This window comes from Mytilus edulis, chromosome 2 (assembly GCF_963676685.1).
Source record: "Mytilus edulis chromosome 2, xbMytEdul2.2, whole genome shotgun sequence".
Lineage (NCBI taxonomy): Eukaryota > Metazoa > Mollusca > Bivalvia > Mytilida > Mytilidae > Mytilus > Mytilus edulis.
The window spans coordinates 3,593,388-3,620,706 of record NC_092345.1 but is presented as its reverse complement, the minus strand read 5'-3'; the positions used below and the strand labels follow the sequence as shown (position 1 = coordinate 3,620,706).

Genomic DNA, 27,319 nt, shown 5'->3' with positions numbered 1-27,319 from the left:
GGTTAGTAAAGAAGGCGAGACATTTCAAAGTGTGCACTCTTATTCCCTTTCTTCCTAACTTTGATACAAGTTATTACTTGGTCATGATACATGAGGTAAAAGAGCAGGAAAAACATGAATAATAATAAGAAGAAAATACTGGTTAGGTAATGTACATATTTATTGATGATAAGTAACAGCTTTTATATACAATCTATATTCACAATATTCCCATCACAAAAACTTAGTCTTTTTATTAGTTTTTCTTCTATAAATCAAGAGATTCATTGAATGAGTATAGATCTGGTTCCTTGTCCCATTTAACAGCTGACCCCACCTTGTTCCTCATGTAGTTTGTCCTGGTTCTACACGGTTTCTGATATCTGTCTGTATAGGTTTACATTCATCAACTTTAGATGTTTGTATATGGAATGCAGGGATAACCCATTCTCCACATGGACACTGCTCTCCTGCAAAAAAAATGTTTACAAATAAATTTTATATTTTCTGACAATGTACATATATTGTATATCTAAAAATTACGGCAAGTCTCCACAAGAGACCAAATGACACAGAAATTAACAACTATAGATCCTAATTAAAATCCATAGATTACTTCAATAATTTGTCAAAATGAAGATTTTGATCATGCTTTTTTCAAAAATGTAATAAAAAGCATATGGGTTACTGGACATTTTTTCTTGCTACAGGTTGTTCAAAATTGTCAGATTTGTATAGATTATGCATGGAAAATCCAGTTCAGTGTGATAAATTTTTTTAAGATAAAATGCTTTCAGATATGAACAAGAATGTGTCCCCTGTACACGGATGCCCAATCCACACCATCATTTTCTATGTTCAGTGGACCGTGAAAATGGGGTAATTTGGCTTTAAAATTAGTAAGATCACATAATTTCATATTATCATTAAAAGTCTTATGCATGAATTACATGCTACTCTCAAAATTTGCACATTCCATTAGAGATCTAGACCAATTATTATTTGCTACTATGGAGGAAGACACACAAGCCACCTTAAGGAGTTGTGGTATCGTTGCCAATGAGACAACTATCCATCATAGTTCAAATGAAATGGATGAAAGCAGTTATAGGCAAACTACGGGCACACTTTATGTAGTGGTAGAATCTGTAGATTTCACTTATTATAAGAGCAATATATGATAGTGTGCTCAATTTTACTAACAGCAATTTGTTACAAGCACATTTAAGTTATAGATCATCAGTTTGTATATTTTCTGCATTATCAAGATAGATGCATAAGCTCTGGCATTACATCAATAAAATGAAGGAATGACTAATATAAAGGAAAACTTTAATTTAAAAATTAGCCTAAAAATAGATTTTACATACCATGCCAGACATAGGATCCTACTTTAGCACTGCATTTTGGACAAGATAGCTGAAAAAAATAAATGAGAGTTAATACATACAAATATTTTAACATTGAAAATAAAACAAATTAAAAAATTAATTATAACGATAAATATTTAGGAAAAAAATCAGTGTCAAACATTTTTACATGCCTGTCCCAGTTAGTCATGAGTCTTTTGTTATTTTATGGTATGGCAGTTATTTGAGCATCATGATGGGCGATATGTGAGGAGCAGGATCTGCTTAAATCCGGTAGGCCCTGAGACATTTTAGGGAGGATAATAATCTGCAACTTGTTTAGTTCATTAGTATTTTCACACTGTTGCCTTTTGGGGTAGTTCTCTACTTTTAATACTAACCTTAGATTATAGTATATTTGTTAATCTGAATATTTACCTTGCCTTCTGTGTCAATAATGGATTGTTTCATCCACTGAACAGGATGTATAAAGATTGATTTATCACAAATTTCTGTAGATTTTTCAGTATTTGATGCTCCTCTCCAATCAAATGCTGCTTCTCCTGGTCCTACAGTATGTTTATAGAAACAAGATCGGTTAAATAATGGCTGTCTGAAAAGTAAACATATACAAGCCTCTGTATAAGAATTGAAGGATATGTGGGATATACTTCAATAAGTCAGCAACACAACAATAAAGAAAGAACCAAGATATCTTAAGATCAACTTTCAACAATAGACAGGTTTCTAAGCAACATGTAAATCTCCATGTATAAAAAAGTATTAAATAAAATTAACACTCAAGAGTGAGTCAAGACAATAAAAAAAAAAACTGCAAACAACATCATAACCCCTCCCTCCCCCCCCCCCCCAAAAAAAAAAAAAAACATTAATTAATTAATGACAATAGACAACACAATTTACAAATTTCCTGTCTTTATATAGAAAAAATTTCAATAGGAAGAGTAATTTTACTGCTTACCCTTCTGGAGCACCTGATTTCACCCCAAGTTTTTGGTGGGATTTGTGTTGCCTAGTTTTTAATTTCTATGTTGTGTCTTGTATACTATTATTTGTCTGTTTGTCTTTTTCTTTTTTAGCCATGGCATTGTCATGTTTATTTTAGGTCTATGAGTTTGAATGTCCCTCTGGTATCTCTAGCCCTTCTTGTAAAACAATGGGAATATTTCATAATTGATTCTCCAGCAAATAAATTGTAATATAATCTCTGTTCCTTGGAAAAGTTTGCCAAGTAAGTTATTTGTAGAATAAATTTTTTTTAAACTAACCTACACTTTTTACATCTAAAGATAATGTCACTATCATTAGCTGTTGGTGTATCTGTTAAATCTCCAGGCAAAAACATACCTGCATCTAAAATGAAAAAGGTACAGTTAAAAATGATAGATAATTTACACAAGATCGAGTGATTCTCTTCTCTTTCATACCAGGCATAAGGACCAGCCATTTCTTACAAGGTGGGTTAAAATCTTTATTAGCCATACAATTGATGCAGAGCTTACAAGGTGGGTTAAAATCTTTATTAGCCATACAATTGATGCAGAACTTACAAGGTGGGTTAAATCTTAATTAGCCATATAATTGATGCAGAACAAACAAATGAAATAAAAGTCCTGATTTTCTCAGTTTACTGTGACTTCTCCAAACAATGACAATGCAGTCATTAGTGTGCTGAAAGAAGTCTTAACACCAACAATCAATCAATCTATCATAAGTGTTTGAACATCAATAGTAAGACTACGTCCTGATGATAGCATGAGGAACTTAGGAAAATAGAACCATGGTTACCAATTATGTTATGTGATTATTTTATTATTTCATCTTCGTTTTCTTTTGATTTTATGTCTTGTTTATGAGTTGCCGATTTTGGTGTTTTTTTTAATATTTAATTTTGCTTTTCATTCCTGAAGTAGACTTTTTTTATGCGGTTGCTAAGCATTTCTGTTGATATATGTTTATATGACTTACTATGAATAGGAACTAAGAACTTGCTGCCAAAATTTTTCAAAAGAAAAAGAAAAGAATTATTTTCACCTCTAAGAAACACTAAGAACACCTCAGAAAGAAAAGTATTCATACAACAGTGTTATTCAATTCAATATTTACTATTGTAATATTGTAGTTCAAGGTTAAAACATTAAAACAAGAGGTTACTCAGAGCCTGAATCGCTCACCTTGAGTTTGTGGGAAGATCAGAATCAATTATTATTTTGCTGTTTAATGTCTATCAATGCATTTTTGAACATGCCATTTAAAGGTTCTCTCAATCTATCATAGTTTTTGCAAATTTATCAAAAACTCATTCTTTAAGGGCAATAACTCTAACATAAGGAGTTGATTGACAATTTCAGTCATGAAGAATTATTTTTGGGTCTTGCATTGCTAAACATTTATGCCAAGCAAAGTTTCTCTCTATTTTTTAGTTTCTGCAACAACAACAAAATGATAACAACCCTTCTTCAAGGGCAATAACTCATATAAGGGATCAATTGAGGATTTCTGTCATGTTTGCCTTATTTGTAGGTTTTACTTTTAGAAACAATTATCCTTTTTAAAATTTCCTCTTTTATATCTTTAAAATGACCAAAAACTGATAATTTCATACAAAATATTTTTTCACGGGCAACAACTCCAAATTAGGTTGTTCAAGCTGGGAATTTCATAGCAAATATGAATTGACCTGTTAATCATAAGGGTGTTAGTTTTCTCGTTTGAATTGCTTTATATTTGTCATTTCAGGGCCTTTAATAGCTGACTATTTGGTATGTGCTTTGCTCATTGTTGAAGGCTATATGATGACCCATAGTTGTTAGTTTCTGTGTCATTTGGTCTCTAGTAAAGAGTTGTCTAATTGGCAATCATACCACATCTTCTTTTTTATATATATTGCCATACCACATCTTCTTTTTTATGCCCCACCTACGATGTTTTCTGGTCTGTACGTCCGTTCGTCCGTCTGTTCATTTGTCCATCCGTTCGTCCGTTCGTCCTGCTTCAGGTTAAAGTTTTTGGTCAAGGTAGTTTTTGGTGAAGTTGAAGTCCAATCAACTTGAAACTTAGTACGCATGTTCCTTATGATATGATCTTTCTAATTTTAATGCCAAACAAGAGTTTTGACCCCAATTTCATGGTCAACTGAACATAGAAAATGATAGTGCGAGTGGGACCTCTGTGTACTGGTAACACATTCTTGTTTATATATAAGTCAAAAACTACATAAAAAGAGAAAAAAAAATTATCTTATCAGCATAAAATCTCAGAAAGTACCTATGTAAAAATTAAAACATTGTCAATAAACATGACGCCAATCACCTTATCACCAAATCAAATAGGTTTTGGTTTAACCTGAAAATCAAATAGCAGTGGCGGATCCAGGTGGGGGGGTTCCGGGGGTGCGCACCCCCCCCCTTTATTTTTGCCGATCAATGCATTTGTATCGGGACATATGTTTTGCACCCCCCCCTTTGCCCTGGGTGCCCTGGGTTAGCACCCCCCCCTTTCGAAAATTCCTGCATCCGCCCCTGAATAGAGAGAAAATAAACCAAGACTAGTAAATGCAAAGTAGTTGTAAGAGCAAGTTATTATTCAAGTAATGGATAGTTACAATCACTATTTAAATTAAGGAAACCCAGAGATATAAGCCAGCATTAAGGTGGTACCAAAAACCTTGACTAATATTAATTTGGCTCGTTTAATTTTCATTCAATTTTAAATAGATGTTTACTTTGACCACTTTATCAGAAAAATTTCATTGGTTATATAGTAGTTTGACAAACACTAATTTTGATCATTGAGAAGCTTAATATTTCATTAACAATACAACGTTATTAAAATGTTAAGCTGATTTTTACAGAGTTATCTCCCTGTAGTGTTATGTACCACCTTAATTCAAATGGATAAGGTCATATTGATACATGTAACTGGAAAGTTTTTGAATAAAACTTAAAAAAAATTTCATATAAAATACTTTAATTCAAAATACTTTCTCAACTGTTTACACTCAATTAAATAATGAAAATAACATCAATACTGTATAAAATTGCAAAAGCTTCATAAAGGAAAGTACAATGTACATGTCTACATGTATATATAGACATTTACTCAATGACATATTAAAATACACCAATATAATTAATAAATAAAATGCTCTGCAGGGCACAGCTTGATACGACCACAGAGGTCAAACCCTGAAAAGTTGGGGCAAGTATGGACACAACATTCAAGCTTAATACAGCTCTTAATTTGGATTGTGATTAAATATTTGACACAGAATAGGTTTCTGACACCTGGTCCAATATCCAAAATCTAAATACATGGTTAGATTCAGCATATCAAGGAACACCAAGAATTCAATTGTTTTATGAAATTAAACAAAGTTTAATTTTGGAAACCCTTTTCACCTCAATGTGGACCAATTTGATAACAGGACCAAAAAATCAAAATCTGAATGCATGGTTAGTTTCAGCATATAAAAAAAACCCATATTTTCAAATTTTGTTGAAGTCAAACAAAGTTTAATTTTGGACTTCGATTTGGAACAACTTGAAAATTGTCCACATAATCAAAAATCTAAATACATGTTTAGATTCAGCATATCAAAGAACCCCAAGAATTCAATTTTTATTAGAATCAAACTAAGTTTAATTTTGGACCATATGGACCTCAGTGTAGATGGATTTGAAGACAGGACCAAAAATTAAAAATCTAAATACATGGTTAGATTCTACATATCAAAGAACTCAAATAATTCAATTTTTGATGAAATCATACAAAGTTTAATTTTGGACCATTTGGACCTCAATGTGGACCAATTAATAAAACGGGCCAAAATCTAAAAAGTTGATACATGGTTAGATTCAGCAAAATAAAAACAAGAATGTGTTCACAATACATGGATGCCCTACTTGCACTATCATTTACTATGGTCAGTGGAATGTGAAATTGTGGTAAAAATTTAGTTTGGCATTTAAATTAGAAAGATCATATCATAGAGAGCATGTGTAACAAGTTTCACATTGATTGAACTTCAACTTCATCAAAAACTACCTTGACCAAAAACTTTAACCTGAAACTTGCACTTTCATTTTCTATGTTCAGTGGACCATGAAATTGGGGTCAAAAATCTAATTTGGCATAAAAATTAGAAAGATCATATCATAGGAAACATGTGTACTACGTTTAGAGTTGATTGGACTTCAACTTTATCAAAAACTACCTTAGCCAAAAACTTAAACTGAAGCTGGACAGACTGACGAATGGACTTAGGAATGGACGCACAGACCAAAAAACATAATGCTATCGTAGGTGGGACATAATAAAAACAAAAATTCATGAATAAAACCACATTGAAATTGGTCAAGAAATAAGCAATTTATACAAAGTATTTGAAAAGTATTTTTTTGGCCCCTAATTCCTAAACAGTTACAGCGATTACCCCCAAAATCATTCCCAACTTTCCTTTTTTGGTATGGAACCTTGTGGTACAATTTCAAAAAGATCCATACACTTATACACTTGTTATTGTCTGGAAACTAGAAAATGCTTATAAGGACCCCTTTTTAGGCCCTTAATTCCTAAACTGTTAGGACCATAACCCCCAAAATCAATCCAACCTTCCTTTTCTAGTTTCAAACCTTGTGTTTAAATTTCATAGAGATCCATTCACTTAAACTAAAGTTATTGTCCGGAAACTAAGTGTATTCGGATGATGCGGACAACGAAGACAACGGGATACCAATATACAACTGCAAAAAAATGTGTGCGGTCTTTAAAATTGGGTATATAAAATCATGTTAACAAAGACATAGACATAATAACAACAAAAATTACACTTTATTTATCATAAATTTTTGTACAAACAATTTTTTATTTTATTTTTATGTGATAATATTGTTGAGAGACAAGCTCTTCTTAATCAAAAATGTAATCATTAAATTTGTGAGTATAAGATTAAATGATAAAAAACACCATTAATTGTTTAATATGTATCAAAATAAGTTTTATATAAAAATATTGTATCAAAATAAGTTTTATATAAAAATATTGTATCAAAATAAGTTTTATATAAAAATATTGTATCAAAATAAGTTTTATATAAAATTTTTGTATCAAAATAAGATTTATATAAAAATATTGTATCAAAATAAGATTTATATAAAAATATTGTATCAAAATAAGTTTTATATAAAAACATTGTATCAAAATAAGTTTTACATAAAAATATTGTATCAAAATAAGATTTATATAAAAATATTGTATCAAAATAAGATTTATATAAAAATATTGTATCAAAATAAGATTATATAGAGAATAATACATGGCAAAGTCCGTATCATATGTCGTATCATCACGAGACATCAATATCAGCCCTAGGGTCTTTAGGCCCGAGGGATGATATTGGTCGAGGGTGATACGGCATGTGATACGGATTTTGCCATGTATTATCCACTTTATCATATATTTCAACAGAGGAGTATTATATTATATGAATTGTTTTCTGATCCATAGCACTGGGTTACCTCCAGTTCTACTTTTGTTTTGTTTCAAAGGCCTTAAAAGAACTGCTCAATTACTTATCCGAAGCAACTGGGTTACCTTACAATTTGCGTGCTGTTGTTTTAAAAATATTTTGTTTATTATTGTATTAATTTGTGTGTTTTGTATTTTTCATAGTTGCATTTAGTGTGCCAAAAAATATGAAAACTTGACGTACGTGACGTCACATACAAATGTATAATATGAAAACTCGACGTTTGTGACATCACATACCAAACAATGACGTCATTCAAAAAATTTACCTATTTTGAGGAAAAATTTTCTTAAGCAAAAAAAAGAACCAAAACTGACTTTATGTAAAAAAAAAAAAAAAAAAAAAAGTAGGGGTGTGATAAAGGGTATGCGATAAAGGGTAGGGGTGTGATAAAGGGTATGTGATAAAGGGTGTGCATCAAAGTTGCGCGATATGGATTAAACAGCAGGCTATTTATCACATATGCAAAACTACTGTATTTACTACTAAACATATGATAAATAAAAATATTGTATCAAAATAAGATTATATAAAAATATTGTATCAAAATAAGATTATATAAAAATATTGTATCAAAATAAGATTATATAAAAATATTGTATCAAAATAAGATTATATAAAAATATTGTATCAAAATAAGATTATATAAAAATAAGGAGATATGGTATGATTGACAATGAGACACCTAACCAACAAAGTTCAAATAAAGTGAATGAAAGGAAATATAGTGAACCGTTTGGACTTCAACAATGGCAAAACCAATACCTGAGAGACTGCTATAGAAGGCCCTCTCATGAAAAATGGGGAAAAAATCAATTAAATGGCCTAATTTTTAAACAATTTTTGTAATGTAAAACAAATAAATTCATTTCTAGAGATAGAGAAGGAAGTGACATAACTCAAGGAAAGATAGAATGACAAGCTAATCATTCTATTGAAGTCTTAAAATTGGCACCAAAAATCTAATTTGGCATTTAAATTAAAAAGATCTTACCATAAGGAACATGTGTACAAATTTTCAAGTCATTTGGACTAACCTTCAACTTCATCAAAAACTATCATGACCAAAAACTTTAACCTGAAACTTGCACTATCATTTTCAATGTTCAGTGAACTGTGAAGTTGGGGTAAAAAATCTAATTTGGCATTAAAATTAGAAAGATCATATCATAGGGAACATGTATACCAAGTTTCAAGTTGATTGGACTTCAACTCCATCAAAAACTTCATGAACCAAAAACTTTAACCTGAAGTGGGACAGACATACAGATGAACGAACGCACACACAGACCAGGAAACATAATGCCCAAGTACTAACGTAGGTGGGGCATAAAAATACATAACTTCAAACTTATAGAGTAACAACTGAAATATACATCTATATAAAAAAAAAAAAAAAAAAATCTAGCAGATAAACCTCAATTATGCTAAATTCACTTGGACCAATAGAATTAAACATGTTACATTTATTTTGATTGATGTGACTCTTAGGCCCGAGAACACAGTTATTTCGTAGTCCATTTCTTTCAGACAATAAATTCAAATTAAAAAAATCGCACTTGCTCTTTCTCCAATTTTTTTTTACAGTGTAGTGTACTACTAGTGGGACAAATAATATCAAAATTACAGAAACTTCTACCAGCTCTAACTCCAAATATTGACAATTCTGTGATAAGGGGGTCTAAAATTCAGTTTGAAAGCTTCAGACGTACTAAAATTTGACCTTTTTTAACTGGACCAAATCACTACTTAACATAAAGATTCAGCACCAAAATTTTTTAACATGTAATTTCATCCCCTTACTTAATATTTCTTGCATTAAATATCAAGAAATTAATTGGGAAAAAGTATCAAAAAAAAGTTGCAAGTTATACACTGTTCACCCTATGGACTATATTCATTGACAACGAAAACCAAAGAACGATAATTGTGTCCTTGGACCTAATATTCTTGAACTAATATCAGAGGATGAAGATGAAAAAAACTTAATACTATTACATAAAAAATATATATATAAGGAATGATGACAAAGCACCAGTAACAAAAATCACTGAAAACAATCTGAAAAGACTGCCTTTAAACTTCCTTTCATCTTTTCTGTCAAATAAAGTATGGATACCTTTGGGTTGATGTCCCTGCATAGTTATTGCTAAACTTGACAATCTGTATACTCTGTATTCCTCATCTGATGGATCTAATCTACATTTCATTTTCTCATACAGTTTCAGCTGCTTAATAAATCCATCGTTTGGGCTGTAAATAGATAAAAACAAAATCACAGATGAAATTTACTGTATATCTGTTAATAATAGACATAATATAATAATGGTATACAATTATTAGAAAAACAACAAAAGTGAGACAAGATGTTTTATTTTTTTATTTTGACAGTCAAATAATAAAATCTGAGCCAAAACGTAGAACTAAAGCATTGTATTTAATTACTTGATGTAAATTCAATCCATTGTCCTTTAAATTTACAATTTTTGATTGGTCTTGACGAGAGGGTGACATTCAAAAATTGTCACCCGCTCAGCTATGTTGTAGAGTAAATTAACACCCTTGTATTAGCCAATCAAAATATAGCATTTTAACGTGAAGTATAATAAATATAATGGTATACAATTGTCGGTCTGTTAGATAATACACCCATGGCAAAGACATAATTTTAAGTTTAAAGATTCTTTACTAAATTTATTCACACAGTTTTGTTACATAAAGGCAAGCTTCCCTGATGATTTTGTCAGTTCAAGTTATGAAACTTTAAATTTTTCAAAATTTAACAATTTGGGACATGTCTTATAATATAACTTAAGTATTCTTGAAGATTCTTAAAAAAAATTTTTAACAATATTTTCTTTTCAACACTAAATAAAATTCAGAATGGAAATGACGAATATGTTAAAGAGACAACAACCCGACCATAGAGCAGACAACAGCAGAAGGCCACCAATGGGTCTTTAATGCAACAAGAAACAACGGCAACCAGAGGCGTCCTTCAACTGGCCCTAAACAAATATGTATACAAGTTCAGTGATAATGGACCTCATACTAAACTCCGAATTATTCACAAGAAACTAAAATTAAAAATCATACAAGACTTCCAGAGGCCAGAGGCTCCTGACTTGGGACAGGCGCAAAATTGTGGCAGGGTTAAACATGTTTTTTGAGATCTCATTCCTCACCCTATACATCTAGCCAATGTAGAAAAAACAAACACACAACAATAGGCACAGTAAAACTCAGTTTAAGAGAAGTCTGAGTCCGATGTCAGCATATGAAACAAAAGAAAATAAACAAAATGACAATAATACATAAATAACAACAGATTACTAGCAGTTACTGACATGCCAGCTCCAGACCTCAACTAAACTGATTGAAAGATTATGTCTTCATCATATGAATATCAGGCACAATCCCTCCTGTTACAGGTTTAGTAGTATACCATCATGAAAGTTCCCTTTTAGCTTAAGGTTTGATGATTTTCAGGAATAAGGGCAATGAGACCACTATTTGAACCAAATACATGTACTGGTACATACTTTGCATATTTTCTTTTTTGTTGCACTAATTTTAAAGCGTCATCAAAAGACATCCCATTTTTCTCCATCAAATATGCCATCACCATGGTAACACTTCTAGAAACTCCTGCTACACTGTAAAGATATGATAATATTATTTAAGTTTTATATTCTTATCATGAATAGGCTGAAACAAAGACATGAAAGATATAATCTACTGTCATAAAATAACTCTTTTGTCAAAAGGTAACAAAACCAAAGGTCATGAGGTTAAAATCAATCAATCAAGGATTTGTATACAAAATTCCAGACAAATCCTTGCTTAAATTCATTAATATTAAAGATAATGGTGAATGCAAATGAAAATATGTTAATTGGGGAAATAAAACATAGATGGGAATTGACATATAATTAAATTTCAACCCATTCTTCAAAAAAATTTCTACAGGATTTAATTTCATAAGTTACAAATACAGGGTAACAGAATCACTACAGATTTATAAGGTGAGTCCAGAAACTCATCAATTTTAGCTATGGCAAGTCTAACAGAGGTTCATTATTTAAATCTCCTTGAATAAAGAGAGCAAGGAAATGCTACGTGTTTTGCTATAAAATGATGACATAAATGCTCAGTTGATACATGTTTTAACAATCTTGATGCATCTTTGGACTTGCCAATTTTGAATACGATGAGTCCAGACTGTTTTTCATGAGTCCAGTACTTAGGGAGAACTCTGAAGTACATGAGAAAGAATTTCAATTTTTTTCTCCATATGATGCAGAAAATAGTTGATTCTTTAATTTCAAAACAATTTTTTCTGACATTGTTGATAAATGTCTGATTACTAATTTAAAGTCTACCTACCAGTGGACTAAAACTGCACCTGACTTAACTCCTTCTTCTATGAAAGCCGTTACTTCAGGGAATCGTTGGAGCAGATCAGTAATATCAAAGTCAATTCCTTCTATAAATTTGTATTTAAAGAAACCACTATTGACAATCTTATCGATAGGTCCATCACTGACTGTAACAACATGAGTAACACCCAGTTCAAGTAACATAGAGGGATCTTTTGTTGCTTGTTGACTTCCAACATATAAATTGTCCACGATAACATCCAAATCTAAGGCCATTCTTTTCACTGAAAAAAGAAAGGAAAAATAAAATTACCTACCTATATAAATGAGTTTGCATTTTGTTTGATTTTTCATGATGAGGGCCTCAGGGAAGATTAGCTATATAGCTAACTGTGTAACCCTCTTAAAATAAAGTATTGTTGTTGTTGTTGTTGTTGTTGTTGTTTAAAATGCATTACATGTATACATGTTTGTTGTTATGTCATTATGTATGTATGTACTGAGATTCCGCCAATTAAGACGCACCCCCTGATTGACTGCAAGGGTACAGCGGATCCATGTACACTCCCTAAGGATTAATAGAGATGTGTCCTTTACAATATTATCCCACCACCAGAACAATCCCCACCCAACACCGCCCAAGGGAGGGTTAGGACACCGGGAAGTCTGTTATTATGGTGGAGGAAGCCGAAGTACTCGGAGAGAACCACCGGGCCACTTGGTGGAAACAGACAAACCAGAGAGATATCAGAAGATTGATCTCCAGGTCAAAGTAGGGGACAACTTTGACCAACCGATGGCCCCCAAAGTACCCATTCTAGTTTAAACTCCGGTTTGGGTACCAGAGATGTGTGTGAGAGGGTGAAAATTACCCTTCTGATGTACTGATATTTTTAGCAGCCCGAGTGAGAATCATACTCTGGACCTTCAGCACTGTAGCCATCGGTCTTAACCACTAGACCACAAACTCACACGAACTCACACATTATTTCAAATGTTCTATAAATCCACATTGACCATTCAATGGCATTGTATAGAAATAGAAATACTTTAAATGCAGATTTTTAATTTCATAACATGATTACAATAATTTTTGTTATGACAATGCAATAATAATAAAATGAAATAGAACACTGAGAATACTATAAGAATATGCACATGGTCATGGAAAAGAAAAGTAGACAAATCATGTATCAGTATCACTTTACAAATACATGGCTATAATGAGCAAACATAATACCTTTCCAAATGATGAAAACTTAATAACAAAAAGCCAATGGCTTAAAAGGATTCTCTGACAGAGCAGCTTATGATTCGCTTATCAACTTTCAATATTGCATAGATCGTCCGATTTCTTGACCTCTTTAAACCAAAAATGAAGAAATTGACAAACTAACTGATACTCTAAAACGACATACTCAACACTTGGAGAAATTACAAGAAGAAAATATCTCTCTCCGCTCCCAAATGATTTCTCGATTTGAAGATTTTCATCTTGTTAATGCAGACACGAAATATACTGACAAATCTAAACTTGACATTGATAACAAACCAACAATTATTTTAATTGGTACATCCAATACCAAACGTATCAATGCAGAGAAGCTATCGCCATCATTTACAACCAATAAGGTTACTGCTTTCAATTTAGAAGAAACTAAACAAGCTATTTTGGAGATATCGGATATAATTCCAAATCTAGTAGTGTTTCATTCCCTGACGAATGATTTGAAAATAAAATCACCACAGCAATGTGTAGAAGAAATACAAGATATTGTCAAGCTTGCACTTCAAAAATGGCAAAATAGTGGTTGCATCATCTCTCTTACTACTCCTCGACTCGACAGTGTAATATTCAACACAAATGGACAAATCATAAATGCCTTGTTGAAACAAATATATGATGACAATAAAGATGTTCTACTTGTTGATCATGGCAATATGTTGCGAAATGGAAACCCAATTGCAGAGCTACTAAGTGAAGATAAATTTCATCTCTCTGACTCTGGCGTGTCTCAGCTATCGGCAAACTTAAAGCGTGGAATACACACTGCCTTAAACATTCCCATGCCAAATTCAAGAGGTAGATCCAAATCGCGCAACACAAGAGGACGTGGACGTGGACGTGGCAGAGGTCATCATGAATAACTTGTTTTTAATATTATACATATTACCATATCATTATGTTGACTTCCTTTTACATTTTTAAAGTCATTTACATATAATTTATATATACATGTACAACTTTATATATTTCTTCTTTTTTTCTGGGCTGATAAATTCATATTCTCATTTGAATAGATTTTTCAAATGAAACAGCCATTATGTGAAGAAGTCACACTATTACATGGTCATATATATGTAACCTCTGCTAGGTATAAAAGTTCGCCTTTTTTATTTTATTTTATTCATTTTTATTTTTAGTCTTCACATTTGAATCATACTTTTGATCTTGAATTAACCCAGGATATCAGGTTATTCAACCCAAATCAGTTTAATAGTTATTCAGTTAAAAGAGGATACATAGAAAAGAAATTATCTGTAATTATATCATAGGCTATTTGTATTTAGAAAACCATTGTAAAAACTATCCTCTAAATAAATCTACTTATTTCAAATATTTACATTTCTGAATATTTTCCTTGTTGTCTCTTCCTTTTATTTAGAGACAAATTTTTATTATTATTTTTTTTTTATAGATAGAAAATCTATTCTATTATTTATACCAGATTTAATTGTATCAACCAAAATGCCAAAATCAAACCAATCATCTGTAAAATTTGGTTATTGGAATATAGGTGGCTTATTTTCAAAGGGCATGAATAAAGCAGAGGATCCCCTTTTTCTGAAACATATAGAGAATTACGACATTGTTTTTTTAGTCGAAACTCATGTGGGATATAATTCCCAAATACACAATATTGGTAAATTTCATTATCATCCAATATGTAGAAAATTATCAAATAATAACCGTCATTTTGGGGGTATAGCAATTCTACAGAAAAGTCACGTTAAACCTCATGTCAAAATATTGATTAACAGTAATCCAGATTATCAATGGATTAAATTAGAAAAATCCTTTTTTGGATTTAAAAGTGACCTATTTATTTGTGTACTGTACAACCCCCCTGTTACGTCTAAATATACCCAAGAACTCTCTTCTGATGTTTTTGAATGCATAGAAAAAGATATCTTTCAGTTTAAAAAAATGGGTGAAATTTTGTTATGTGGAGATTTTAATGCCAGAATAGGCTCTGAAAATGACTTTATAGTAAACGATGATTCAAAATTTACTCCAATTTTTGATACATACCCTACTGACAAAAACATTATGACAAGAAAAAGTCGAGACCAAAAAATTGATCAAAGAGGCAAAGAAGTTTTGGATTTTTGCATTAGTAAACAAATAAGAATTTTAAATGGCAGAGTTCTTGGTGATACATTTGGTAATTTTACTTGCTATACCCCCAATGGTGCAAGTGTGGTTGATTATGTTGCTGTGTCGGAAGAAATTCTTGAAAATGTACTGTATTTTAAAGTATCCAGATTTATTCCCACATTATCTGATTGTCATTGTAAACTTGAGTGGGAATTATCTGCAAAATATTGTGTTCCTGGAGAAAATGATATTCCAATCCAGTTGAAAAATATGACACCTAATTATATCTGGACTGACTGTTCAGCAATAAAATTTCAAGAAACACTTTCTTCAGATACACTACAAAACTACATACTAGAATTCAACAACAGCACAATTCAATTTACTCAGACATCAGTAGATGAAGCATCATCAAAACTTTCAAACATCTTTTTATCAGCAGCAAATCTATCACTTAAACGACCTTTAAAAAAACACACAAACAAACAAAAAAACAAAAAGTGGTTTGACGCAAGTTTACAACAAGCTCGAACTAACTTGCTTAATTATGGAAAAATTTATTCAAAATTTCCATATGATCCAATTATCAAAAATCACTTTTATAAACTGAATCGTGAATACTCCAAACTAAGGAAATATAAATACAAACAATACAAACAATCATTGATTAGTCAGCTGGACTCCTTGCACGAAGAGAATCCAAAACTGTATTGGAACTTAATTAATGAACTACAGGAAAAAAATGAAACTAAAAAAAAATGTGGAGTACAACCATCAACTTTGATATCACATTTCCAAAAGTTGTCACAACTGAAAGGTGAATTTCAAAGTAGATATACAGAGCTATGTAAAAAACTGAAACAGTTAGAAAACTCAAAATGTTTCAACGAGTTGGACTCCGTTATCACTGAGTCTGAAATATCCAAAGCCATTTCACACTTAAAATGCAATAAATCATCAGGCTTGGATAACATTAGTAATAATATGATAAAGAATGGACAGACTTTCCTTTTAAAAAGTTTTCAACAGATGTTTAATACTTGTCTGTCTTCAGGTATATACCCAACATCTTGGGCTGAAGGTTATATTACACCAATTTTTAAAAGCAACGATACAAGTGACCCTAACAATTATAGAGGAATAACAATAACAAGTGCAATTGGAAAGCTTTTTAATAGAATATTAAGTCTAAGACTGGACAAATTTCTTCAGGAACATAATATTATACATGATAGTCAAATTGGATTCACAAGGAAAGCCAGAACTGCAGATCATATGTTTATTTTAAACTGTCTTATTAACAAATACTGTAATTCAAAAGAAGGTAGACTGTTTGCCTGTTTTGTTGATTTTCAGAAGGCTTTTGATACTGTTATACATACAGGGATCAAGATTAAACTACTAGATATTGGGGCTGGGTCTTATTTTTATAACATTATTAAAAGTATGTATGAAATTAGCAAATCATGTGTCAAAATTCAAAATCAAGTAAGTGATTTTTTCCCATTAGATATTGGAGTCAAACAAGGTGACAACCTCAGTCCGAATTTATTCAAGATATTCATAAATGATTTGCCCAGATATTTGTCAGATACTAGAGACCCAGTTAATGTCAATGACAAAGATCTACATTGTTTAATGTATGCTGATGATATTGTTTTATTATCTACATCAGCTGAAGGACTACGAGAAAAGCTGGGAATGCTTGATAAATTTTGCAAAGATTGGTGTCTCAATGTGAATACTAATAAGACAAAGGTGCTGATTTTCAACAAGGCAGGCAGACATGTAAAACAGATATTCACATTTCAGAATAAAAATCTGGAATGTGTTTCAAAATACAAATACCTAGGTTTATATTTAAGCTCATCTGGTTCATTCAGTTATGCTCAAAATGAACTATACAAAAAATCCCTGAAAGCTCATTTCAAATTAAGGAAAGATCTTTTATCACTTAATCCTGATGTAAAAACAAGTATTCATGTTTTTGACCACACTGTAAAACCTATTTTATTATATGGTAGCGAAATATGGGGGATGTTTAATTCTCTTTCCTCTAAATGTAAGAAGGAAGATATATCTTTTGAAAAACTATATTCAGGTTTACCCTGTGAGAAACTTCATATAAAATTTTGTAAATTTATACTTGGGGTACACAAGAAAACAACAAATGCTGCAGTGTTATCTGAACTTGGAAGATTTCCAATATATTTTAATATTATAAAAGGAATGTTATTGTACTGGTATAGATTAGAGAATTTAGGTAATAATTTTCCTCTATTAAAAGAGGCATATACACAATCAAAGACACTACATCACATGAATATAACATCATGGTATGGTTCAATAAATGTTGTTTTTAAAATACTTGGTATTGACTATACAAATGCCGTTAATGCTCCATTTTGTGAATCCTTATACAAATTTAAGAAATATATACAAACCAAGCTATCAATATTGTTTATTAGCTGTTGGAAAAAACAAATAGATAAATTTTCAGACAGTAAACTGAAAACCTACCTTTTATATAAAACAAATTTTGGTTTTGAAAAATATCTAACATTGATCAAGAATTTTGAACTTAGAAGAAGTTTTACTAAATTACGTGTATCTTCTCATAGATTACAAATAGAATTAGGTAGATATCAGGGTATTCCACGAATTAACAGAATATGTAATAAATGTTCTTCCAATACTGTCGAAGATGAGGCTCATTTTCTATTTGATTGTAACAAATTTGAGGATGATAGAAATTGTATGTTAGCTAGTATTGCACAATATAATTCTTATTTTAATCATATGAACAGTCAAAGCAAAATTATCTGGTTATTTAGTGTAGAAAATGTTGAGTTACTTAAAATAATATGTAATTTTATATACAAACATCTTCCTTAGTGAAGATTGGTTAAAGGAAATCTATGTGTGTATATACATTTGATTGGACATAGAAAATTATATTCATCTGAATATCACAAACGTACTAGCCGATTAAAAAAAAAAATAATTGTTAAGATATATTATTTATTCAAATGTTCTCTTATATCCTTGAGGCATCGTCCCCTGGTATCAACTGCATTCAAGTTACCTATGATGCTTCCTTGTTTGCTTTTGATACAGGTAGGAAAGAGACATTTACACACATTTTACATGCCTATGGCCCATAAGGTATCGCCCCCTGGTGTCGGCTGCCTTTAGGAAACCATAATGCTTTCCTATTTGCTGCTGACACAGGATGAGTCATGGACATGTTTAATTTCTACTTTCTTTTTGGCTAATTATTATATATTTAATTGATCCAACTTTTTGTGTACTATACATATGTGGATATCTATTTTTCTTTTTTTCTTTTTGGGCTGCTTGTTTGTTATCTATATCAACCACACTTGCAATAAAATGCATTAGTATTAAAAAAAAAAAAAACATACTATAGATTCTTTATCTACGTATTCTTTAAGAACTTAAATAGTTCTCGTTTAACTTTTTTTTTTTTTATTATCTCATTGTTTGTATTGTATTATGAAAAAAATTATTGATGTTGTAATGTTTATGCCCTTTGGGGCCCATAATTGGAAATAAAAATATCTTATCTTATCTTAAAGAAAAAAATTAAAACGATGAATAGATGTCGGACATGTTATTCAGTTCCGTGCCTATACTTACCCTTAACTCTGAGTCTCCTGACAGTGGTGCACTTCGTGGTCATGTCATGCTCGATTTTTGGAATAATTATATGTATATTCTAACCCCGTTTTAAGAATATTTTTTTTCAATAATCTATTTTTAATTCAAACTTTAATATGAAAATATTTTTTTCCAGTTGCGCTCCACAGAAATGCGACACTTCTCCATCCAAGTCATAACCTTTAACACATAAGGGAGCTACCACTTGATTTTTATAGGGGGGGGGGGGGGGGGGGGCTAGGATGAAATTTGAAAAAAATAGGCAGGACAGGAGTTTTGAGTAAAAAAAAAAAGGCAGGATGAGACACTGAGACACTTGCAAAAAAAAAAGTCAGGACAACAATTTAGGTAAAAAAAGTCAGGATAAACTAAAAAAAAAGGCAGGACCGAACAGAGTGAAAAATAAAAAGGCAGGACAGAGATTACAGCTAAAAAAAAAAAGGCAGGACAAAATTTTTCATCCTAGCCCCCCCATAAAAATCAAATGGTAGCTCTCTAACTAAATGTTTGGCTGAACATTATGAGAAATTATGGTCCTACATCCTGTCGATATTTGGTAAATGTATTTTGACATAGCAGAATGTCAGATTTTCGTCGATCTTTTCTTGTCGGACGTTTTAAAATCCATTCTAATATGACGTCTGACTATCAGAGTATGACGTTCTTCTTTACTGAGCTTTGAATATATACAAAGCCAATAAAACATGGGCTACACGTGATTGACGTCACAATCGAAATTGCAACGTCAGATGAATTTTGAACATCAAAGTAGTTCTAAATAGACATTTTTGTTGGTGTTGTTCGCTTGGATGTTAAATAAAAACATTCTAAAAGTGAGTTTAAATATTTCTGTTCTTTTTTTTTATATTGTTAAACTGTTTTCTATAACGTTTTTGGTTCATCAAATCAAAATGGCGACATGATTTCAAGCGTGTAATATGGGTCGGACGTGTCCGCTTCGAAGTACAAAATTTCAAAATATTCTTGTTAGAATCGAAATAATTATATCATGCCATGCTCTATGCTCATTTTAACATGGGTAGGCATTATAGTTTGTAAACATTTAATACCTCGCTAACGCTCAGTATTAAGATATTGACAAATATAATGCCTACCCATGTTAAAATGAGCATAGAGCATGGCATGAAAGAATTATTTCTTAATTAGATGCATGCTGATTGATACTTTAGTCGGCTGAGAACAATATTTATTTATTAGGTGTTATTGGCTTCAGCTTTGCTTTAGAGCTATACTCTTCTAAATTCTATATTTTTTGTATTCTGACTTTATGTTAGGTTTTTTTATGTGTCAAGCTTATATCATAGTCAATCAATATCCGATTGATTTTTACCCAACATGCCAACTTGTTTCTACCAGGCTGGCACCTTCTGTATGCATGTATGCTGTCCAAAGTCAGGGAAGAGCCTGTAATTCAGTGATTTTTATTGGTTACTTGCAATTTTTTTGGTGTTCTATTAAGGTGGCTAGGGAGTCTTAATTAAAATTGATAGAATTCAGCCAATCTGCCATTTCTTTGGTCACATACCGTTACACAGACAATTGTCTCAGACACCCTTCCCCCACCCCCTCCCCTATATATATCTAATAGTATTTAAGGCACCTGTACATGAAGAACACCTAATTTTATCGAGCACAAAATTTATAGTTTTATTGTTATATTCAAGAGAATACTTATGTCGTAGATGACCACATCGGACCACAGACATGTTTCACTTGTCTTTTACAACATTCCCGTTCTCTCTTCAACTTCTATATTATCGAACGCGATTTTTTAATTTTTGAAATGGTCCAAGGTTATAATCGCCTAATAACCAAATATGAGTGCATGGATATACTGTAATTTATACCATTTTTTCGATCTTTTAACGAAGAAGCCGAATTCACGAAAGAAACGGAAATGTATATGTCTTTTGTAGACATCTAGTTAAAGGAAATTTCTAAATTTGGATAAAAAATATTGGATTTATATTGAGCTATTATTGTGTTTGTATTTAATTATTATTGTCACGAGAAATGTTGTTTTTTCCTTTTTTTCCTGCAAATGATAGGAGCTAGGTTGTTTGGATCGATCTAAAACGCGGAAAAACCATTATTTATATGTATGTATAAAGTTTTTAAAAAATATCTGAAGGAAAGTACTCATTACACTTAATCTTTGAAAGTTCCAAACATGCCATAAATTAGGAATGCGGAGAATTATTTAAACAAATAAATAGTTTCATAAGTAAATGTGTAAATAAAATTATGAATTCAAAAATACATGAATAATAACTTTAACATATAACTGATAAATAAACATGATTTTTTTTGTTTATTACAGATAGCGACTAAATTAAAATAGTAAGTTAATGAAATGTTTATAGCAATTTGAATTTATATGAAGTAATAGCGGATCTATTGCATTTTACAATCTTATTTATCCATTTTTAAATTAAAATGAAAATTGTTTATGCAAAAGTTATTTGAAAAGCGTACGAAATTCTTGATTTTCATCAATGAATTTGATTCAAAGAGGTGGATTCAAGATTTTTTTTAAAAGGGGGTCGGAGGGCCAAAACAAAATAAAAAGGTAACTGGCAGTCTTACAATAAAAAAAATTGTACAAAAAAATCAGCAATATATAAGCCCCCCCCCCCTACCCGAATCTGCACCTCAGAGTTGAGTTTATTTAAAGTGGATCCATCGCTTTTAGAATTGAAATGTAAAATAAGATTCCGGGATATTTTTTTTATGGATAATATATCCTTCAATTTGAATTTATTACATTTTCAAGAGTGATCTTTTAATTTTAACAGCCTAAGTGATTTGTGTGTGTTTAAGTTTAATTTCCTTGTTTGGCGGCACCTATTCCTACCCTCATATCAATCGTCCATTCCAAACGGAGATAAAGCGCCTCATCCCTACAACCAAGACAAGCTCTGGAATGGAGTTGGACACGAATTACCTGAAGGTGGAGGAGCTCTGAATCCATTCGGAATCGATCTGTATGATAGAATAAAGTAAACACGAAAAATTATTGATTGATTTATTTTAAGTTATAAAATATGTTGGGGTAACAGAACCACAGAAACCCCTATTAATTAGGTATTGAGTACCCCCCCCCCCCCCCCCCCCAAAAAAAAACAAAAAAAAACTAACACAGATTGATTGATTGATTGATTGATTGTTTTTTTTATATACTACCAATGACAAGTAGTTCATGCATATCCAGAACGAGAGCAAAATAACTATATATGCAACAATATATTTTATTATGACTAGGGTAGGCGTAAAATTTCTACTGACACTGGGAAATGTGAGTATATGTTATTTTATTGATTGTTGGTGTTTGAACGCCACTTTTAAGCCCCGCTTTTGGGTTTTTTTCATGGTAGCCATTTCTTATTAGTGGAGGAAGGCGGAGTGCCCGGAGAAATCAACGACCTTCGATAGGAAACTTGACAATCCTAGTCAATTAAGATAGGAGTCAAGTGCACCTGCAAGAGCGGGGATCGAACTCACAACCTCAGTGTTAACTGGCTAGTATAATTACAGTATTAAGACCGCTCGGCCGCCGAGCCCCCCCCCCCCCCCCCCCCCAGTGTTAATTAGCAACTAAAGACGCCTTTAAGTGTAATGCTTATCAAATATGCAATAACAGCCATCAACAGACACATAGCAAGGAATTTCCAAGGAAGAAAAAAAAGGGGGCGGGTAATTGGACTCGCGAACTCAACTTTGACAATCACAATTCAAACACAAAGTTGAATTAAGCAGTGTTTTCAAAAGGGGGGGGGGGGGGTCGTACGAACCTCTTGGCTACGGATATGCATCAGAAATAAATTTTCGATACCGAATGTAGTTTACATTGCACGTTTTTTCTTTAATATTCTTTTCCATTTATGAGGTGTTTGTTCTAATGTAACGTTGTTTTTTTTTGCTCTACCTCTCTAGCAACTTTCCTTTCTACCGAACTTACTATACTAGGTTAATTTTCAAGGAAACTTCATGTAAAAAACATAAGGATTAAAGTTAGACATCAATATATACGCATTGATCTCGTCTTGTAAAGTCAAGTTTTCCTTGTCGTAACAATCCGATAATGTGTTTATATTTGAATATTTATCATTTGAAACTTTATTTAAATGTACATAGAATTAATAACTCAATAGTCAATTCAAAAACCTTGACTATACTGGTCAGATGGTTTCAGAGGAACAAAGTAGTAATTCAAACTAAAACAAATATACTGAAATTCACGGTTCAATACACATTACTGCATCCATCTTTATCGAGATAAAAGAAATATGAAAGTAGCCAAAGGACATTCCTAATGGCAAAAATAATTGATAAAACACACCAAACGAATGGACAACAACTGTCATATTCCTGACATGTAAATTAGCCAAAATATAATGAAGTTTTCATTTGTTGATTTATACAAATGTGTGACAGAGGGAAAGAGGAATAACAGTGCCCATTCAGTATAGTTCTAGTCCAGTACGCAATTTAAAGATCATGTATTTGCCATCGCATGTCAGTTGAATACCGTCACTACGGATGTTGATTTTGAGAAAAAATAATTTGTAACTTAGTTGTGCTATTTTTTCTTATGAATACAGACGTTTTTGTATTGTCTAATTTGTTATGATATCGTCCTATTTGTCGCCAAAATCGACGCTCTAGATCTCTGTCAACTAAACCCACTAAATTCGCTTATGAATACAGATTGCCTCGATTTCTGGAAATCAAATTGATGGAATCCCAAAACATTCACTGATTCTTCTTTAGAATTATTTAGGATACTACTAGTGCCAGAAGGACTGCTGAATAGTGACTACACACACAAATTTATGACAAACGGGACGATTCCAACTTTGCAATTATCAATATCCCATTTCTACATCTCATTGCACTTGATAAGTTATGCTCGTATATGTTCACACTATACGGACCTCAGATACAGGAGTGTACTCCTTACGCAGAAACTGCTCCAACAAAGTTATAAGAAGGAAAGATTGAAAATGGCTAGCCGTAAATTTTATGGACACCATCACGAATTAGTTGATACATACGATGTGTCTATGTCTAAACTAATTTTGGACACGTTTTCAACGTCTTATATTATGGTTTGCTGGCGTTGATCCATTCGTGTTACAGAAACACAATTCATAATTCTACTGTTGTTTTGTGTACTGTGTCCTTAATCAGTTTAGTTATTCGTTGTTATCCGGTGATTAACATGTCGAAATATACTATTTTAAATGTATTTCTCTGTCTTTGGTGTTTTTGCAAAGTATGATTTCTTTATATACAAAAAAATAGAAGATTTTGTATGATTGCAAATGATGGTAAGATTGCCAATAAGACAACACTCCACAAGATACTAATTGACCCAGAAATAAACAACTATTGGTCACCGTGCGGCCTTGACGAACAATGAACAAAACCCATACCGCATAGTAAGCTTCAAAATGCCCTGAAATGACAAATATTAGTTAATTCATATGAGAATATCAGATCATAACATGGCATTTTTCATAATGCATGTACTATCAGCCCAAGGTTTAATATCAGCAAGCATTGATCAAAGTTTCTTTGTTTCACTTGTCCTAAGTGTTGTTTTGTTAAACATCTTTTATTTCTGTTTGTTTTATCCACACATCGTTGTCAATATAATGGAATTTTATACGACTGTCATACAATGGTGAAATGATAGGTTTAGCTAGCTATAAACCAGGTTTAATCCACCATTTTCTACATACGAAAATGCCTGTACCAAGTGAGGAATATGACAGTTGTTCAGTTGTCTATTCATTTGAGTGCTTGAGCTTATGATTTTGTTTTTTTATAAAGGATTTTTCGTTTTGAATTTTCCTCGGAGTTCAGTACGTTTGTAATTTTACTTTTATCTACAAGATATGATTATCCTAAATTTTGTAAAATATTTTCATTGTTTTTAATCGAGGGTTTTGGAGTATAGAAAATTTATTTTACAAGTGTATTTTCTGATAATTATAGATTATCGTTGATCATCTCAACGAGATTGATTTTCTTGCTTGAGCCGGGACGGCGAAAGCCAGAAAGGCAATCGAGTTGAGATGACCGATGATAATCTGTTTATCGCTATTTTAATGATATGGAGAATTATCACAAAAATGACCAAAGGAAAAATGCACGAAATAGCGATAAAAGTATATCTTCCAAAAAAATCGAGCTTGAAAATACAATCTAACTTTTGAGTTGACTTCGACCAAGCTCAGCACAACACGCATCGTTTGAAGCCTTGCAATGAAGAGTCCGAATGCTTCTTTGCCTTTTGGAAAAGTCTCTATTGGACTTACGATATCCGCGAAATCAAGATTATCGGACGGATGTCGAGTTGGTTCAATATTCAACATTTTTTTTTATTTTTTTGGATAACTTTTTTTTATTATCTTAAAAAATAATTTTTTAATCGTTTTCATCATTCAACATCGTTTTCAACTTTAAATATTTTCACACATCCAATTTTCGTTTTCAACATTCAACAATGACATTTTTTGGGGCATTTTTTTCAACATTTGCTTTCAAAATTATAACACTTAAACATTCAGCATTGAAAACATCAACATTCGTTTTCAACTTCTACATTCGTGTTGAACAGTCAACATTCAACTTTGGATTTTTTTTTTTTTTTTTAAATTCGTTTTCAATATTGTTTAACATTCAAAAATAATAATTAAATAAAAGTTTGTTTAGATCGTTTACAACATTCATTATCGTTTTTCAAATTAATACATTCGTTTTCACTTTATAAATTCTTTTTCAACTTTATATATTCGTTTTCAACTTAATACATTAGTTTTCAACATTCAATATTCGTTTTCAACATCAACATTCGTTTTCAACAGTCAACATTCGTTTTCAACATTTTTCTATGTCAACATTCAACATTCCAAAAATCAAATTCCAAAAAAATATTTTTAAAATTCGTCTTCAACTTTATACATTCGATTGAGAAAAAAAAAACAAATCAGGGTTACATGCAAGGGTTTATTGTTTATGAAAAAACCTAAATAACCTTTAAATTCCCCAAAACCTCGTGCTGAGTCACTTAAGTCTAGCGCATCCTAGAAGGTGTACATGAATTGGTCCATATTTTTATTTGTTTTAACCAGTTTTAAGGAAATCATTGCTAGCACTGCATGCAATAGTCCTCTACCTATCATGCACCGAATTGCCAAATTTGAAAGTAATAGGGAAAGACTGGATTTTCTATAAAATTTCCATTTGTTTACCATTGAATCAACACAAGGGTACACACATCCTCAATTATGACATAAGACATATCTTAGATAAAGGCAACAGTAGTATACCGCTGTTCAAGAGTCGTTAACCGATTGAGAGAAAACAAATCCGGGTTACAAACTAAAACTGAGGGAAATCCATCAACCGTAAGAGGAAAACAAAGGAACAACAGAAGCACTGAAGTGCCAAAAAATAAACGCCAACATACATAGAAACTAACTATTAAATAACAAAATTTCCTAGGACAGTTTCATCGGCATGTTTTGAATACCAATTATATTGCATATATATACCATGTTTCCGATCTTCAATGAAGCAGCCGAAGGCACGACAGAAATGGGAAGTGGTAATGATGATAAATGATATGACATAACTTGTACTTATATTGGATGACAAAATATATCTTTACGAATTCAGAAAAGGTAGACATTTAGACAATAAGGAAATTAATACATTTAGGATAACAAAAGTTATTGGGTTTGCATTAAGTTATTATTGTGTTTGTATTAAGTTATAATTACTACGACAAATGGTTTTTTGTTTCTCTGCATATAACAGGAGGCTATGTGGATTTATCTTAAACGTGGAAAATCATTCATCATATATTTATAACTAAAACAGATATCTGAAGCAAAGTATTCATTAAAATTAATATTTGAAAGGTGTAAACATTGCTATAAAATGCGTTTTACAGACAGTATATTGGGAATGC

General features: G+C 31.6%; 1 protein-coding gene across 3 annotated transcripts; it reads right to left on the bottom strand.

The window, feature by feature from the left end:
* Window positions 1-142: 142 nt before the first annotated feature.
* On the bottom strand, window positions 143-19,394 carry LOC139510081 (dual specificity protein phosphatase 12-like). Of its 3 annotated transcripts, none has more exons than XM_071296327.1 (8): window positions 19,297-19,394; window positions 12,265-12,541; window positions 11,421-11,534; window positions 9,998-10,131; window positions 2,618-2,702; window positions 1,767-1,941; window positions 1,350-1,398; window positions 143-449 (listed from the first exon to the last, which is right to left on the bottom strand). In XM_071296327.1, exons 1-8 carry the CDS (start codon window positions 19,337-19,339, stop codon window positions 325-327), a joined length of 1,002 nt encoding a protein of 333 aa, XP_071152428.1. In that variant the 5' UTR covers window positions 19,340-19,394; the 3' UTR covers window positions 143-324. The 3 variants fall into 3 exon arrangements, with proteins under 3 accessions (XP_071152428.1, XP_071152430.1, XP_071152429.1); XM_071296329.1 differs by lacking the exon at window positions 19,297-19,394 and adding an exon at window positions 13,498-13,625; XM_071296328.1 differs by lacking the exon at window positions 19,297-19,394 and adding an exon at window positions 13,240-13,276.
* Between the last annotated feature and the right edge of the window lie 7,925 nt (window positions 19,395-27,319).

Coding starts and splice junctions, on each gene's coding strand:
- LOC139510081 (XM_071296327.1), bottom strand. CDS start 19,339: ATGACCACGAAGTGCACCACTGTCAGGAGACTCAGAGTTAAGG. Junction 11,535..12,264: donor GGTGCAGTTTTAGTCCACTG/GTAGGTAGACTT, acceptor ATATCTTTACAG/TGTAGCAGGAGTTTCTAGAA. Junction 1,399..1,766: donor TTATTGACACAGAAGGCAAG/GTAAATATTCAG, acceptor TATTTTTTTCAG/CTATCTTGTCCAAAATGCAG.